The sequence below is a fragment of the Mastomys coucha genome, unplaced genomic scaffold, assembly GCF_008632895.1.
Source record: "Mastomys coucha isolate ucsf_1 unplaced genomic scaffold, UCSF_Mcou_1 pScaffold20, whole genome shotgun sequence".
NCBI lineage: Eukaryota > Metazoa > Chordata > Mammalia > Rodentia > Muridae > Mastomys > Mastomys coucha.
This window is the reverse complement of record NW_022196903.1, coordinates 84774017-84789466: the sequence shown is the minus strand read 5'-3', so window position 1 is coordinate 84789466 and position 15450 is coordinate 84774017. Positions and strand designations below refer to the sequence as shown.

The window sequence follows — 15450 nt, the reverse complement described above, 5'->3', positions numbered from 1 at the left end:
CCAGTCCTACCAGCCTTTGTTCTGTCTACCCTGAGTTAATTGTGGTGTTTGGTGGGGATCTGGGTCTTTTGTCACTGGTGGCTGTCCAGTCCTACCAGCCTTTGTTCTTTTTCTTCTGGCATCCTCGTCCAAATCCTGCAGAGATGAGCTCAGTTCCGAGGCCACCGGCTCTGTGTGAGTTCTATGCGACCCACATGTCTTTGCTTCTGTTGCACCACCGTGTAGATTACTGCTGTTCCTAGCAAGTTTAACATCGTGTGAGTCTTCTGGCTCTTCTTTTCAGGTCTGCTTTGACTGATTTTCATACCTTATAATTCAATATAAATTCTAGAGTCAGCCTGTCAACTTATATGTGAAACCAGCTAGAATTCTGCCAGGACTTAGGTCTGCCCTTTAACCACATAAAACCTCTGTCCATGAGTGTGAGGTGTTACCCTGTCACCTCGGCCTTCCTTCATATCTTTTGGTGGGGGGGTCTAGTTGGGAGTGTTAAGTTGTATACTAGCTTTGTTAACTTTATTTCTAAGTATTTGTTCTTTTTCATGTTAAGAATTAATTCTAAATAGAATTGTGTCTTAAATTTTATTTTCCTAACATTTGGCTTTCTGCATGTTAGTCTCATATCCTGTAACCTTGCTGAACTCTTAGGAAGGTATAGTGGAGTCCCTAGAGTGTGTGTGTGTGTATACAATGTCATGTATGAATATAGGTAGTTTGACTCCTCTTTGAATTTGGAAGTTTTAATCTCTTTTCCTTGCCTTATTGTCCTGGCTAGTCCCTAGTACAATGTTGAATGAGAATAGCCATCATTGTCTTGCTCTAGATTGTGGGGAGAAAGCTTGCATCCTTCCACCACTAAACATGATGTGGCCATTTTACAGATGCCCCCGATGAGATAGTAGTGTCCATGGGGCTTTTAGGCAAGGCTGAAAATATTTTTAAATGTGTTTGTGAAGATAAAGATAGCTATCATTCCTCATCCCACCCTCATCCTACCTTGCTTCTGTTAGCTTAGATGCAAATTGGGCCTCTGGGTAGACATAGACTCTCTGATTCCCAGAGCTTCCAGCAGGCAGTGAATGGGTATCTCCATGCTGTTGCTTGCTCTACCTCTGCTCAGAAAGTCTACCTTATCTGTGAGAGAAGGGTGAGGGTATTGGGCAATAATACTGTTCCGTTGACCAGATAGTAAGTCTGCTTCTCTCATGCAGGCCACCCTTGAGAACACCCTGTAAAGGAGTGTGGTTATGTTGTAGGGCTCTGGTCATAGACATGTGAGGTTGTCATGGGTCTTTCTGCTGTCAGACCAGTTGACACTGGATTTAGAGCAGATGGCCACTACCTCCCCTTTCTGGTGAGTCAGAGATCAGCTCATGTATGCAGCTCATAAGTACATAGGTGGTGGTAGTGCAGACCTAAGAGAGTTCTGGCTTTTCAGTGACCAACAAGCTGAGGAACCCAAGGATGTGCTTATGAGCAAGGTATGTGTGGTGCTACCTTATTCAGGTTAAAAATGGCCATCTTTCCGTCTTGTTTAGAATTAATTTAGAGACAGCATCAGAAAAGCCAGGTGAGAGGAAACAAGTATGAGGAGAATACTATGGTTACACCTCACTCCAGATTCCTCCCTGTGTCCTAGCTCTACACTGTGCAAAGATGACTTACATATGATACTGATAAGATTAGTAGTCGGCAAACTCGGTGTCCATCTGCAGGACAGTATCAAATGCAGCTGATTTGGAGCCTGTGGGACTTAGTCCTAGTGGCTGTGAGAGGGACATGTATGTATATATATCCTACTGGTCAATTCCAAGCTGCCTTTAGGATGCGGATCCTCCTCTTCCCAAGCTCTCTAGTGTGACTGTCTGCACTGGCTCTGCTTACAGCTTGAGGACCTTTGTTTTTCTATTCCTCTTTCCTATATGCTATGTGTGAGGCCTTTGTTTTGAAATCTTTTATTTTGATCCCCTTTTAAAAGATTGTTTTTAAACTTAGCATTTAAGTCTTTTGCCTGCATGTATGTGAGCAGCAAATGCGTATGCATTTTGGCAGGCATGTATATGCCTGCCAAAGTCAGAGGAACGCATCAGAGCCCCTGCAGCTAGAGTTACAGATGGTTTAAACCACCATATGAGTGGTGAGACTAGAACCTAGGTTCTCAGGAAGAGCAGCCAGGGCTCCTAACCACTGATCCATCTCTAACTTTTAAATTTATTTTCAAGATTTATTTATTTTATGAATATGAGTACACTATTTTCAGACACACCAGAAGAGGGCGTCAGACCCCATTACAGATGGTTATGAGCCACCATGTGGTTGCTGGGAATTGAACTCAGGACGTCTGGAAGAACTGTCAGTGCTCTTAACCCCTGAGCCATCTCTCCAATCCCTAACTCTTTTAAATTTTAAGACCCTGGGGTCTCCCTACATTGTCTGGCTGACCTTGAACTCCTTGGCTCAAATGTACCTCCCACCTCAGCCTCCTGAGTAATGGGAACTGTGGGTGTGGTACTCATACTCTTGCCAAGCTTTTTCATTTGTTCCCCTCTACAAAAGAAGGAATAATTGTACACCCCTGTGTGTGAGTGTGCTGTCAAAGCTTGGCACTACGAGGAAAAGCTTTGGTTGAAATCCATCCGCACATCTGGAAACATACCTTATCTTTGTGTTCTAGAGATTAAAAATAACTTCCTGCTATCAAGAAGAAGGGAATTTGAAATCAGGAGAGGTGTGTCTGTTGCCATAGCAACCACAACCAAGGGCAAGTCAGATTGCCCTTCTTGAGTAAGCTGAGGGTGAACCTATGGCCAGAAGAAAGACCTTTCATCCAGGAGCAAGTGCTCTTCGGAGTCTGTTTTTGGCTTGGCTCTGTGTATAGGTAGTGAGCAGGAGCTATGACCTTTGTTTGAAAGACTCAGGGATTTCAGCACTACAGTTTCCCCTAGAATCTTCTTCAGACACTGCCATTCTGGGGTTACCTCTTTGTGGGTATCTGTACCCCACATCTTCACAGGGTCACAGTGGGCTGCAACCCTTCTGTCCCATGGCCAGTCTGGCTCCCTGGGAAGCAGCACCTTGGAGGCAGGCCTTCTGAGTATGGCTTCCATCCCAGTAGGTTCTGTGGAACACTGACCTTGGGTCTCTGCTTTCTCCTCCAGCTGCTTCAAGGGGAAATTGGGTCCTGTTTCCTTCTTCTCTGGAACCTGCGGGATCTTTCAGAGTGTTGACGGGCTGTGCCGGGTGCTCCCAGCTTCCTTCAGAGGGTTGTCTCTGAAGGACACATTTGCACATTTCTTTGGCATTTTGCAGCTGCTAATTAGCAGCATCCTCATTTCTCTTCTTCACAGACAAGAAAGCCCACAGCCGTTCTCACGTAGCTCCTAGACAATGCTTCGTTCTTCTCTATTGATAGGCAGTTGAGACGCCACAGTGGCTCCTGTATGTATGGAGTTGGCTTCTCAGTGTCTTTGGAAGAGATGTGAGTGTGTGATTCACACAACAGGCTATGGTGGAAGTTTTCATGCCCACACAATGAATCCCAGGCTGAACAGGGCTGATTAGTTTTGCTCACACAGCCCCCAGAACCCTCTGCAAGGGGCCTTTATTTTATTTTTGGCAGGTTTGCATAAAAGAGTGTTTACCTGATTTAAACTTAAAGCTTCTTCCTTCTCAACCATTCCTCATATTTCATGAGTCCTCTGAGCACAGCCTGTCACTGAGAACTTGGTGTGCCCCTCATACATGACACTTCTTTTTCCCGTGTTCATTTGAGAAAGCTCTAGCGCACGATATGATGGTAACAAGGAATAGGGCTTGCAGGCTGTGCTCTGGTGAGCCATGGTAGAAGCTCTGGTAGTGCTTCTTTATCTCCTCGGTACTGCAGTATGTGGCCAGCCATGATGCCCTGGGACATATGCAGAAGCATACTGGCAATGAATTGGTAGGAGGTGATGGTTGTAGGGCTTGAACTCAGGTGTTCCACATCTTCTGTGAGGCTGGCTATAGATGGTATGGTGCCTACTCCATACTCTCACCTTTGGGAAACTGGCAGAGCTGACCACAGCATGATGTTTTATCCAGACTGACTTCTGGATACCTGTGGGTTTCATGTGAGGACTGGTCATCCCTTGAGACTACTGGGTGAAAGAGTGAAGATACAGGACCTAGCCCTCTTGTGTGGCAGCTTGGCCTACTTCAAGGCATTGGTGAGCACATCAGAAGAGAGAGAAGCTCATGGTCCCTTCCAGTGATGGTCAGAAATATTGCTGAGGTCCTTATTCATCTGAAAATGTCACCTGCCACAACAACTTTGAAGTGTGAATGGGGCCCAGGAAGGCGGGGCTGGTGAGCTCATGGGCCATGCAGCTTCTTAATGAGCAATAATGCATTCATCATCTCCAGACTGATGACAGGACTTTCCCTTGGGCTCAGTACTTGATGACATTCTCAGTGGCATTGTCAACACTTAGAAATGAAAACTCATTCCAGACACCCCCACTGCCTCTCCTCAGTGTTCTTGAATGTCCATCAGGAAGCCTGTGGTGACAGACTCTTGGGAAGTATGAGCCACTACAGTCTAGTGAGGAGTGGTCCAGAGTCCCTGTGTGGCCACCAGCTATTGGTCGGCTCTGTTTCCCTCTGTGCTGTTTCTTTGTCTTCAGCATGACCTTGTGTGCCAGATTCAAAGCAAAACTCTGAAGGGAGTCCAGGAGCAGAGCAGGCTAGACCCCACCGCTTCCCCACATTCAGCCTGGCGCTGTCCTCTCCTTCTGTCATCCAGAAGGTGACAGAACGTCCATTCTCTGGGAAGCCAAGTGGAAGAGTAATTGATTTCCCCACTGCCATTTTATGCCTTTGTTTAAAATGTGCAAAGTGTTTTTTTTCTTTTTTTGAAGGACAGAGGGGAAAAACAAAAACGAGAAAGCCCACCCACGTCTGCATTGCCCACGTGGGTCTGTCGGCCGTGTGTGCACCATGTAATTTCCTCAGGTTGTAAAGGACATGCCAGCTCCTGACAGCAGCAGCTCCTGCGTGAGCATCAGCCCAGGGCTCAGGTCAGGTTCTCAGAGGTGCTCATTTCACCATGCCGGTCTGCATGAGCTTTCTTTAGGGAAATGTAATAACAGCAAAGCCAGATGACTGGTGGCTTCTCCACCCATATTTAATGCCAGGCTGGCTAGCAGCAACAGCTCAAATCCCACAGCCATCTTTTGGAATGTAAGTATGATTCCCACCCTGGGAATCTTTGTTAATCTACTTTAAGCCATCATATTAAATAAGCCAGGCATACCTCATCTGCTTAGATGTGCCCTGGAGCGCAGTTACACCTGCATGTAGCAGCTTGGCCCAGCTTTCCAATTTTGTCTACCCCTAGCTACCCGTGGGCTTAGGCCTTTCTTAGCTTAGCCTTTCCTTATTGGCCCCTCTCCTCTGTTCCTGTTCTGGATGCTGCTGGCCCAGTTTCCCTGTGAAGGAGGCAGTGCCCCTGAATGGGGAACTAAGCTACTTGGGTTAGATCTCTAGCTCCCCTTCAGGCTGCTTCCACCCATCTCTGAGGCACAGTTTGTTCTTCTGTACCTTGAAGTTGTTGGCCAGAATCCATAGGGTCTGTGTTCTCTGCAGAGATCTTCAGAACGGCCCATTGTTAACCAAGCTAGTTCACTTAAAGCTTTGGGTCTCTGTCTAATCAAGGTGTAGGGGTTGTGTGCAGGCTGCTAGCCAGACGCTCTGTGTGAAGTCTTCTGGAAGATGCAGGTCAGCATAGAGGGGAAAGGCAAGCTGAAAAATTCCACAGTGCTGAGGGGATGTCAGCCCAGTGGAGGGAAGATCATACCTATCCGGTGAGGGAAGTGAGGCTTGAAATTGAAGCCAAGAGTTGAAGGCTGGGATAAGAAGCAGAAAGTTGGTTATTTCTCTTTGGTAAAGAACCTATCTGCCCCCTTCTTCCCCCCTTCCCCCAATACATAAATTCTTGGTATTGGAAATCCAGCTATGCAAGTGCTGAGCTTCTTACTGAATGCATTTATACCCCAAGCCCCAATGTGACAGAATGGCCAAAGTCAGTCACAGCCCCCCTGCCCTGTCCCTGCCTGCCCAGCTGAAACACGTGCCTAGGGGACATGTGGTGACAGGTCCGTGTTTGATGGTCAGATGTTTTCTTGAGGAGCCACTGCAGCTGAGCCAGTGCTTGGAGCTGCAGTTGCTTTGGGGAATCTCTGCTACATGGGGTTGCATGGGTGAGGAAGGATGAAGGGAGCTAGTAGAGCTGGGGGAGTGAAAAGACTAGGAAGTCTGAGCTGTGTTTGTTATTCACCTACAACTTCATAGTTGGTCATGACTTCAAGCAAAGCTGGGTTGCAGAGATGGGTAGGTCACCCAGGGGTGGGCAACCTGGGTGGTCTGTCCTCAGGCCCATTGTGCTGTGAGTTCAGAGATGAACTCCCTTTGGAAGCAGCTGACCCCCAGTTCTACCAGCTCCTGAAATACAGCTTTGCATGAGACTCCTAGGGGCGTGCTGCTGTTATTAGAGCCAGCTGGCCAGGCCATCCTGGGTTTCAAGCTTCTGCCTCCAGGTTACCATGTGTGTTCTCATCCATCACACTTTGATCAGCCCCTTCCTCCTTTGTATAAGATGCATAAAGTTGAGGTGAATGCTGCATGGGGTCCCCTTGGGAGTGATACCCTCTGCAGTTCATGCCCGTTGAGGTGAATGCTGCATGGGGTCCCCTTGGGAGTGATACCCTCTGCAGTTCATGCCCCGGCTGCTGGGATGCCAGAGGAGGGATGCCAGAGGGTCTTCTGTGTTCACTTCTTTGAAGCACTGACCAGGTAGTTACTGCTAATGACCCTTTGAACAGAGATGGGGCCTGCAGCCTTGTAACCCTGCCCACCTCTGCTTTGCAGGTGCACCCTCTGCTTCCAGGCTCATCAACTGTCATGGTCCATGACTTGTGCCTGGCCTTCCCAGCCCCAGCAAAGGCCATCATCCATGTCTCCGACATCCAGGAGCTCTATGTCCGAGTGGTGGACAAGGTCAGTAGACACTTCTGCATGCCACCCTCTCTGCTGATGCACATAAAGCAAGGACAGTGTATCCTGGGAGGCATTTCCTTATATCCTTTGCTTTTCTTCCTGGGTCCCGACCACTCCAGGGCGACTGAACTTACACTGCCATCTTTGACTCCTGTGCTTCTTGTGGGCAGTGCAGGCTGACATCCCTACTATATTTCTTCATCCCATTTGTCATCAGTAAAGCTTGACAGTAAATCCTGCAGGGTTGACTGAATTAGCCTTGACTTGGGAGTACATGTCCTCTGGCTCACATAGGTTATCCACCAACCTGCCACATACCTTGCTGAGCATGGAATTTTGACCCAGAATGGGGGAAAAAGATTCTTGGGAATTTCAGAGGCAAATGAGTAAAACTCAGTACTGTCAAGTGCTCCTGTGTTGTGAATGGGAATCTCATCTAGAACTAAGGTGGCTGAAGCTAGGCTTCAGAGCTTATTGCCTGGTCCCTGTTTTCCTGTGCTGATAAAAAGAGTAGTGGTTGAAAGAAGGATGTTCAGTCAGCTTAGACTTCATAGCTAAAAGCGTTATTAGCTCAAAAGCTAAGAATCTATTACCCAGCCTCAAATATTCCTGAGTGTTTTCTTAGAGACAGGCTGGCTGTGTATCTCAAGCTGACCTTTTAACCCACTCTCCTGCCTCGGCCCCTTCTGATGTCATCACAGCCAGCTTCCCTCCAGCTTGCTTACTAGATTTCTCTTCAGCAGGAGTTCCAGGTCTTCCTTTCCCTAAGGATGCATTAGGAAATGTGCCTGCAGCTATATTGTATAGGTTCAGACACTGAGCGCCTCTGTGCCCCTGTTGTTCTAAACTGTGTCCTGACTCCCTAATTCAGTTGATTGCCCACTGGTAGAGAGTGGAGTTCCTGCCTCATGCTAAGGCCAAACCTCCCTCCCCCTAGGCCCTATATACTGTAAACTCATCATTTTTCTCTCACTGATTGGCCAAACCCAGACATCATTCTGGGTGACTTGTACCCAGTTCCTAAGTTCTGATTTAGAGGTTGATGATGCTGTCTCTGAAAGCCTTGGGGGCTACGTGGTGGAGGAGTGATCCCTGAGAGATGACCTGAGCCTGTGTCTTAGGTGGAGATCGGGAAGGCTGTCAAGGCCTACGTCCGTGTGTTGGACTTCTACAAGAAGCCTTTCCTGGCCAAGTACTTCACCTTTATGGACCTGAAGCTGCGAGCAGCCTCTCAGATAATCAGACTGGTGTGAGTCCTCCCAGGAGTTGGGGGAAGGGTGTCTTGGGGATAGGGCTGATTCCCGTTGTAGTCTCTCAACATCTCTTCCTTGAAGGAGATAACCAACGTGTCTTTTTGTCTCAGGTCTCTGGATGAAGCTCTAGACAACTATACAGCCACGTTCCTCGTGCATGGTGTGGCCATTGGCCAGACCAGCCTGTCTGCGAGCGTGACGGACAAATCTGGGCAGAGAGTCAGCTCCAACCCACAACAAATTGAGGTAGTTTTGCTCCTTTTGCCCTGTGTGGGCTGCATCTTAGTTGGGCATGTCTTTTCTGATGACAGGCTAGGATTTCAACTACAAGGTGAAGCCATATTGAAACCTGTGACTTCCTATATCCTCTGAGCAGAAGGCATAGTCACCAGCTCTCAAGTATGTGGATTGCAGCAGTTCAATGCAGAACCAGAGGGAGCTTGAGATGTTGGCTTCCTTCTGTGGCAGGATGGAAGAGGCCAGTCCTGATGAGATGCTCTGTGTGTGTGACCCTGTATGCCTGGATCCGCAGCTGGGTGCTAAAGGGGTCCAGGCAGTTCTGGGAAATGCTTGTGCTTTGTCCCATGGCAAAGGGACAGGCAAAAATTCTTTCAGAAACCATAGACTCCTTTTAGCTTGTGTAATGATAACTCCTACAGTCCTGAGCCTTAGCCTAGGTCCAGAGGGGTCATAAGTACCAACCAGGACTGTGCAGATAGAAGGGGTCAGAAAAGAGCTTCCTGAGGCAGGTCTTTCAGGAGCAGCTGAGTTACAGGGCCCTTATACCATCTCAGTGTGATGCAGTCTATCCTGCATCTAGGTTTTCACAGGCACCCCACTGTAGGAAGAAGTTAGGGCAGCCTGGGTCAGGCCACCTTCCCCAAGAATCCCCAGATACCCACTAGCAACGACAACAGTACCATCTCCAGCAGGTTTCCGCCGCACAGGGGTGGCAGGCTTCATTGATCTGCCTTTAGAATCGGGCAGAGGCGGTTTGTGCCTCCAGATGGAAGTGTGCCTTCCTCCTACCGGCGGTGAGGAATTCGTTTCTGCCTATAAATAGCTCAACCCAACCAAGACTAATTCTTAGCATAGAGCAGTCTCCACGCTCTCCTTGGAGCACTTCTTCCATGCTTGACAAGCAGGAACTGGTGGGGCCGTGGGGCGAGGATGGTACAGAGATAGGGTGTCCACCTTGGGTGCTGTCTGTTCCTGAGCCCTTCCTCTTGCAGGAAAATGGTGCAGCTGTTGAAGTAGAGCCCTGTTCCAAGATAGTTTGCTTTCAGTAGTTCTAGAGGCAGCTCTCCAAAGAGGAGTAGTCAGGATTCTAGAGATGAGAGCCAGTCACATCTTCAAAAGTCACTCTTGATTACCAGAGGGCTTGTCAGGCCTCAAATCACAGAGACCCACTTCTGGCTCCCATAGGTCTCAGGTAGATCAGACCAGAGAATCCCTGACAAGTCCCCAGAAGTACTAGTGCTGCTAGTAGGGGCCCACACTGAGACCTGCACCAAGAGATTCATAGGTTTCTCAAGCACGATGTGTACCCCAGCCCCTACCGGTTACCCTCAGCTGAGGGCTGTTCATACCCCATGTTCAGTGTATGTCATATGCAGCCAATGTCAGCGTGTAGATGCCAGTCCCTTCTCTCTTCTGTCTCCACATCCAGGTCTTCCCCCCATTCAGATTGATACCTAGGAAGGTAACACTGATCATTGGAGCCATGATGCAGGTAAGAACCACTGTGGGTCTACACAGGCCTTCACTATCAGCATCTCACCCTTGTGGGATGGTGAGGGCTCTCCATCGAGGCAGGTGTTGACAGGAGCCATTGTTTCTCATTTCTCAGATCACCTCCGAGGGTGGCCCCCAGCCTCAGTCCAACATCCTTTTCTCCATCAACAATGAGAGTGTGGCGGCAGTGAGCAGCGCTGGACTGGTACGTGGGCTCATGGTCGGCAATGGCTCTGTACTGGGAGTCGTGCAGGCAGTGGATGCAGAGACTGGCAAGGTCATCATCGTCTCCCAGGTATCACATGTGCCGCCAATGACTGGCTCTTGGGAGTGGTTTTGGTGTGGACAGATTTCTGCTCGGTTTGGTCTCTGCCTCCTTGAGGACACGCAGACCTAAGATGGCTTGTCTACAGACTAAGTCTCCTAGGTTCTTCAGGCTGCTCTCTGGGATAAGATCTCTAGTATCCCTAGCTCTACAGGTTCTCTGGTCCGTGAGGAGGTATGTGCTGTGGAACACTGATCTCGGAACTTTGGGTTCCTCGGTTTATGTTTTGCTGCTAGCTTCCGCCTTTGCAGATGAATTGTGTGACAAACCTGCTAGTGGTTCGTGGCTGTTGTGATTCTGAGCCTTGGCCCAGGACTTCCTGAGGTCAGAGCTCTGAGTCCTTTTGTGCACTGTCTACAGTGGGTCCTGAGCAGGTGGTGACAGGATGGAAGAGGCCAGTCCTGATGAGATGCTCTGTATGTGTGACCTTGTATGCCTGGATTCACAGCTGGGTGCTAAAAGCACGGTGTCTGGCTGCCAGTAATTTCAGACCTCGATTTATAGTTCCGTGTCCTGCTCATCCCTTCCCTAACCACTGGCTCTGGATGCCTAGGCTCTTTGGTGCCTTTTTTTTTTTTGCCAGCAGAGAAGCTGAAAGCCTCAGTGGAAGCAGTTGTCTTCCCTGGAGGCTTTCCCTGACCCATACCAGTGAGATTGCTGACAAGAGGTGACAGTCAGTTTTCAAAGGCTGACAGCATCCCTTGCAGGAGTAACTCAGTAGGGATCATTTCTGCTCCCAAGAAAGCCTGATGATAAAACCAGAAGGGCGCCTGGATTCCCCACCGCCTCCACCTCCTTTGCCACAGTGGCTCACACACAGGCATCCCGGAAGGTTCCTGTGCTTCCACTCGTAGAAGAGCTCTGGTGTGCACTGACAGGTAGTTCATTCAAGCCTCAGTCACCCTACCCATCCAGGAGGCCCCTTGTGAGCAGCATGTGCAACTCTACACTGGGAGCAGCTAAGCACATGCCTGGAGAGGCCTGATGAGTAGCCACCCCCACAGGCCTGGTAGTCCTGGTTCCCTGAGGCTGACTTTGATCCGACATTGAGTTCATTGATTGGCTCCCTTTTCTTGCAGTTTCAGTATCTGCCTCCAAGAATCCAAGTTAAACCACAAAGTCTTTCTGAATGGCAAAGGCAGCCATCCCAATTCTGTGTATCGATTTTTGTGGAGATGGCAAGGAAGCACTGAGCATATGAAACCATCCCAGGGGTGCCCAGGGTTCACACGGGCATCCCAGAGGGTGAAATGAAAGACCCCGGGATGTCCCGTTCTGTTTCCTCTGTACAGAAGACTGGCTTCTGAGACAGGCTCTTTTTTCTCTTCCTGTCAGGCAGAAGGTATAGCCCTGGCCCTCCCCACACCCTTCTCTCTACTCTTGCCGTGGGACTCCCAGCTGCCCTCTGGTCTCACCTTGCTGGGCCCTCTCCTTCACCTGTCTCCCATCATGGTCCTTGGCAGGATGTGGGGGTTGTGTCCTCAGCTATTCTGAGAAGGCTCAGCCTATAGCTTCCACATCCACACTGGGCATATGATTCTATCAGACGCTGCTGGCTCCATCTGTCTAATCCTGAACACCAGCGTTCTAAGGCCAAAGGGTGATTCAGAAACAGCTGGAACTGAGCAATGAGAAAGATCAGGGGCAGGAAGGACTTACTGGACCCCTCCCATGAAGCAAACACTTACTTGCCTAAATAACTAGGCAATGTCTTAATTACTTTTCTATTGCCATGACAAAACACCTTGACCAGGCTACCTTTAAAAGAAAACATTTAACTGGGGGCTTGCTTAGTTTCCGAGTGTGCATCCATGTCCATCATGTCAGGGAGCATGGCAGCAGGCAGACAGGCATGGGGCTAGAATAGCTGAGAGCTTACATCTTAGCCATAACCACAAGGCCAAGAGTAAGAGACTAGAAATGCATGGGCCTTTGAAACCTCAAAGTCCACCCATAGTGACAACAAGGTCACACCAATTAGTCCTTCCCAAACAGTTTCACCAACTGGGGACCAAACCCTGAAATATAGGAGTCTGTGGAGGCCATTCTCATTTAAACAGCAGTTTAAATATGGACTCTACACGTGCAGTGTCTAAAGGGCTGTACACCTAATTAGCCCAAGGACGCCATTAGTTAGCAGCATCTGAAGAAACCAGTGCAGGAGGAGTTAGTCTTTGGTCAAATTAGTTGATATATGGAACTAAGGATAAAGGAAGGGTAAGGCCTGTTGCCATCAGATGTGTCCTGGTTTCTCTATTCATCCCTGTATCCCGGTGAGTCAGAGAGACAGATAGGCTGAGGACTGGAGTTTGGAGCATCTGAGGCCTATCCTAAGAGGTTCACACAGCCTAGAGAAGTGCAAATCGGGTTCTTGTTGCCAGCCTGTGGTGCTGATCGCAGCATCTGGATTAAATAGGAGAGAGCTAGAGCTGCAGGCTCCGGACCAGACTGGGACTCCCCGGGCATGGAGAGAGAAAAGGCTGGTCCCATGGAGTGAGCCGTCCCCAAAGCAAGACCTCCTCAGGCAGATACTCATTCAGCAGCTAGGCTGACACGTGGCCAGGCACAGTAGATCATGGGTCTGTTGTATTTGTTCTGCTATGTATGTCCCATTGGGTGATTGCAGTAGTACTCGGAGGTGGAGTTGGCTCCCATCACAGATGAGCACAAGGGTGCCATTCTGCCCAAGGTCACACAGCTGGGTGTGGTTCTGGTGCCTCCTTCCCCTGGACAGTTCTCAACACCCCAGATGGCCTGAACCTCAGCTCTCTTCTAGGATCATGTAGAAGTAGAGGTGCTACAGCTCCAGGCGGTGAGGATCCGTGCCCCGATCACACGAATGAGGACCGGGACCCAGGTGAGATGGGAGCCTGATAGCTCAAGAGGCCTTAGGCTCTGGGCCCATGCTCTTAACAGGCCACTGCTGGAGCATCATGTCTTGTGAGGGAACCACCTCTACCCTTCATGCATGGAGCATTGATGTGTGGGGTGGGGGTCAGATCACTTGCAGCACGGGTGTCACACCCACCCCTAGGCTCTAAGTTTGTGGCTTCTTCACTGATCCTTGTGAGTTCCTGAGGTTACTGCTTTCAGCAGCTAGGCTGACACCTGGTCTGACACACTAGACCATAGGTCTGTGGTGCTTGCTCTGCCATGCATGCTTCATACACTTGTCCCATTGGGTGATTGCAATAGTACTCGAGGTGGGGTTGGTTCACATCACAGATGAGCGGAAGGGTGCCATTTTGCCCAAGGTCACACAGCTGGATGTGGTTCTGTGGTGTTGGAGGGAATGCGAGTCTCCTGAACAATGGAGTGACATTCTCTTCCATCCTCTGTGCTTACAGTTATGCCTGGGTGACTTACAACATCTAATATGCTGTAAGTGCTTCTGTGTGGCTGTCAGACCAGATTGCATAGGGAATAAAGATGAGGCAAAGTCCAAGAGTGTCCCTGACAGAGTCAGTCTTTTCTGCACTGTTTTGGTGCATGACTGAGGAACCTGGGGCCAGAGAGGTCCAGTGGTAAGTGGTGGGCTAGAAGTTGCCCAGGCTGACCACATCACCCTCGTCGGCAGTGGGCACTCAGCAAACAGGTGGTACTGTCCACCTCACTATGTCTGTTCCCAAGAGCAGAGTCTCGCAGCTGGAGCAGGAGAGAAGCCTGAGGGCATGGGGCAGCTGTGTGGTATTATAAGGTGAATTTAGGCACCGTAGAGCTCTAGGGCCCATTTCAGAAAGGAACCTTACAGGCACTGCTGTCTCCCACAGTAGCAGGGAGTGGGGATTAATCTGGACTATGTGTGTTGTTTGTATTGTGTCAAACTTCCTGGTCCTTAGCCCTGTCCTTGTTAGGTTAAGAAAGAGGAGAGCACAGTTCCCAGTGCATAAGGGAGGCAGGAAAGCTTTGGGCTGGTGGGGATGGAGATGCCAGGGAGTGGGGCACCGAGTGCTGGAACCAGCAATTACAAGGCCTGGCTTCCCCCAGATGCCTGTCTACGTCACCGGGATCACCAGCAACCAGAGCCCTTTCTCCTTTGGTAATGCTGTGCCAGGCCTGACCTTCCACTGGTCTGTCACCAAGAGGGATATCCTGGACCTTCGAGGGCGGCACCATGAGGTAACCACCCAGAAATCCCAACCCCCTGTCTAAACTGGCATCCTTGCTGGATGAGGGTCCCACCACATTGCCTGACAGGAGCCTACACATTGCTGTTTAGAGATATATCTGCCCCTGTTCTGTTTCCACAACAAAAAATGGAAGTGGGACCCTATATGGAGAAAATGAATTTATTTAATTGTGAGCTTGGGGAGTTTCACAGCATGGTACCAGTAATAACAGTGTCCTGATGAGAGCCTGCGGGTCACATCACAGCATGGCAGTTGTGGCACATGGCAGTTGGTGTGAGATGTGTAGAGAGCTACTCCGCTGCCCCCTTGTGTGTGTGTGTGTATGTATGTGTGAGCATATGTGTGTACTTACCTACATCTGAACACACTGTTAGGGATTAACAGGAATCCTTCAAAGTATGACCCCTTCTGAGGACAGTGCCCCCCAACAGCAGTCACCTTGTTCCTTTCCACATGGTCTCCATCACCTCTAGTGCCCAAATTTACAATAGAAGGACCCTAGGGGACAGACCATAGTCAGATGACTGCTGACAGAAGGCAACACAGTTACCACCCTTGCAGGAAAGTCACCGGCCTTCCAGAAGGTTCTGGGACAGAGTCTGTAATTTTGTTCCTGCTTTTTTGTCATGGTGCCAGAAAATTCAGGGTTGTTGCTCTGGTTTCTCTCAGGGCAAACCCCTGCCTATCAGCCCTCCTCCAGGATCCCAGCCACCCCTAAGATCTTGGGGTTGGACAGGAAAAGACTTTGAATTAAAGCTCATAGACAGCAAAGGACTTGCCTAAGGCTTGCCCAGCTGAGGGAAACTAAATAGAGTACCAGCTCCTATGGCTCTAGGCTTTAGCCACAGGAGCCTTGGTTACAACGTCCTGAGGGAGCTTACTGTAGAAGGCCCTTTCTGGTCTTTGCCACGATGATGGAGTAACAGCAGGAGAAGGCCAAAGCCATGGACGAATTCCTAATTCCCCAGGTTTACAT

At 49.4% G+C, this 15450-nt stretch overlaps 1 protein-coding gene across 2 annotated transcripts in view; it reads left to right on the top strand.

Moving 5' to 3' along the window:
* The window catches only part of Nup210 (nucleoporin 210), a 102671-nt gene that overhangs the window by 66198 nt on the left and 21023 nt on the right, over positions 1-15450 (top strand). For both annotated transcript variants that reach the window (XM_031382575.1, XM_031382574.1), the window contains exons 21-27: positions 6904-7032; positions 8154-8281; positions 8396-8531; positions 9955-10017; positions 10135-10314; positions 13121-13201; positions 14332-14463. In XM_031382575.1, the coding sequence (XP_031238435.1) occupies positions 6904-7032; positions 8154-8281; positions 8396-8531; positions 9955-10017; positions 10135-10314; positions 13121-13201; positions 14332-14463 (849 nt within the window). The remainder of the gene's footprint in view (positions 1-6903; positions 7033-8153; positions 8282-8395; positions 8532-9954; positions 10018-10134; positions 10315-13120; positions 13202-14331; positions 14464-15450) is intronic.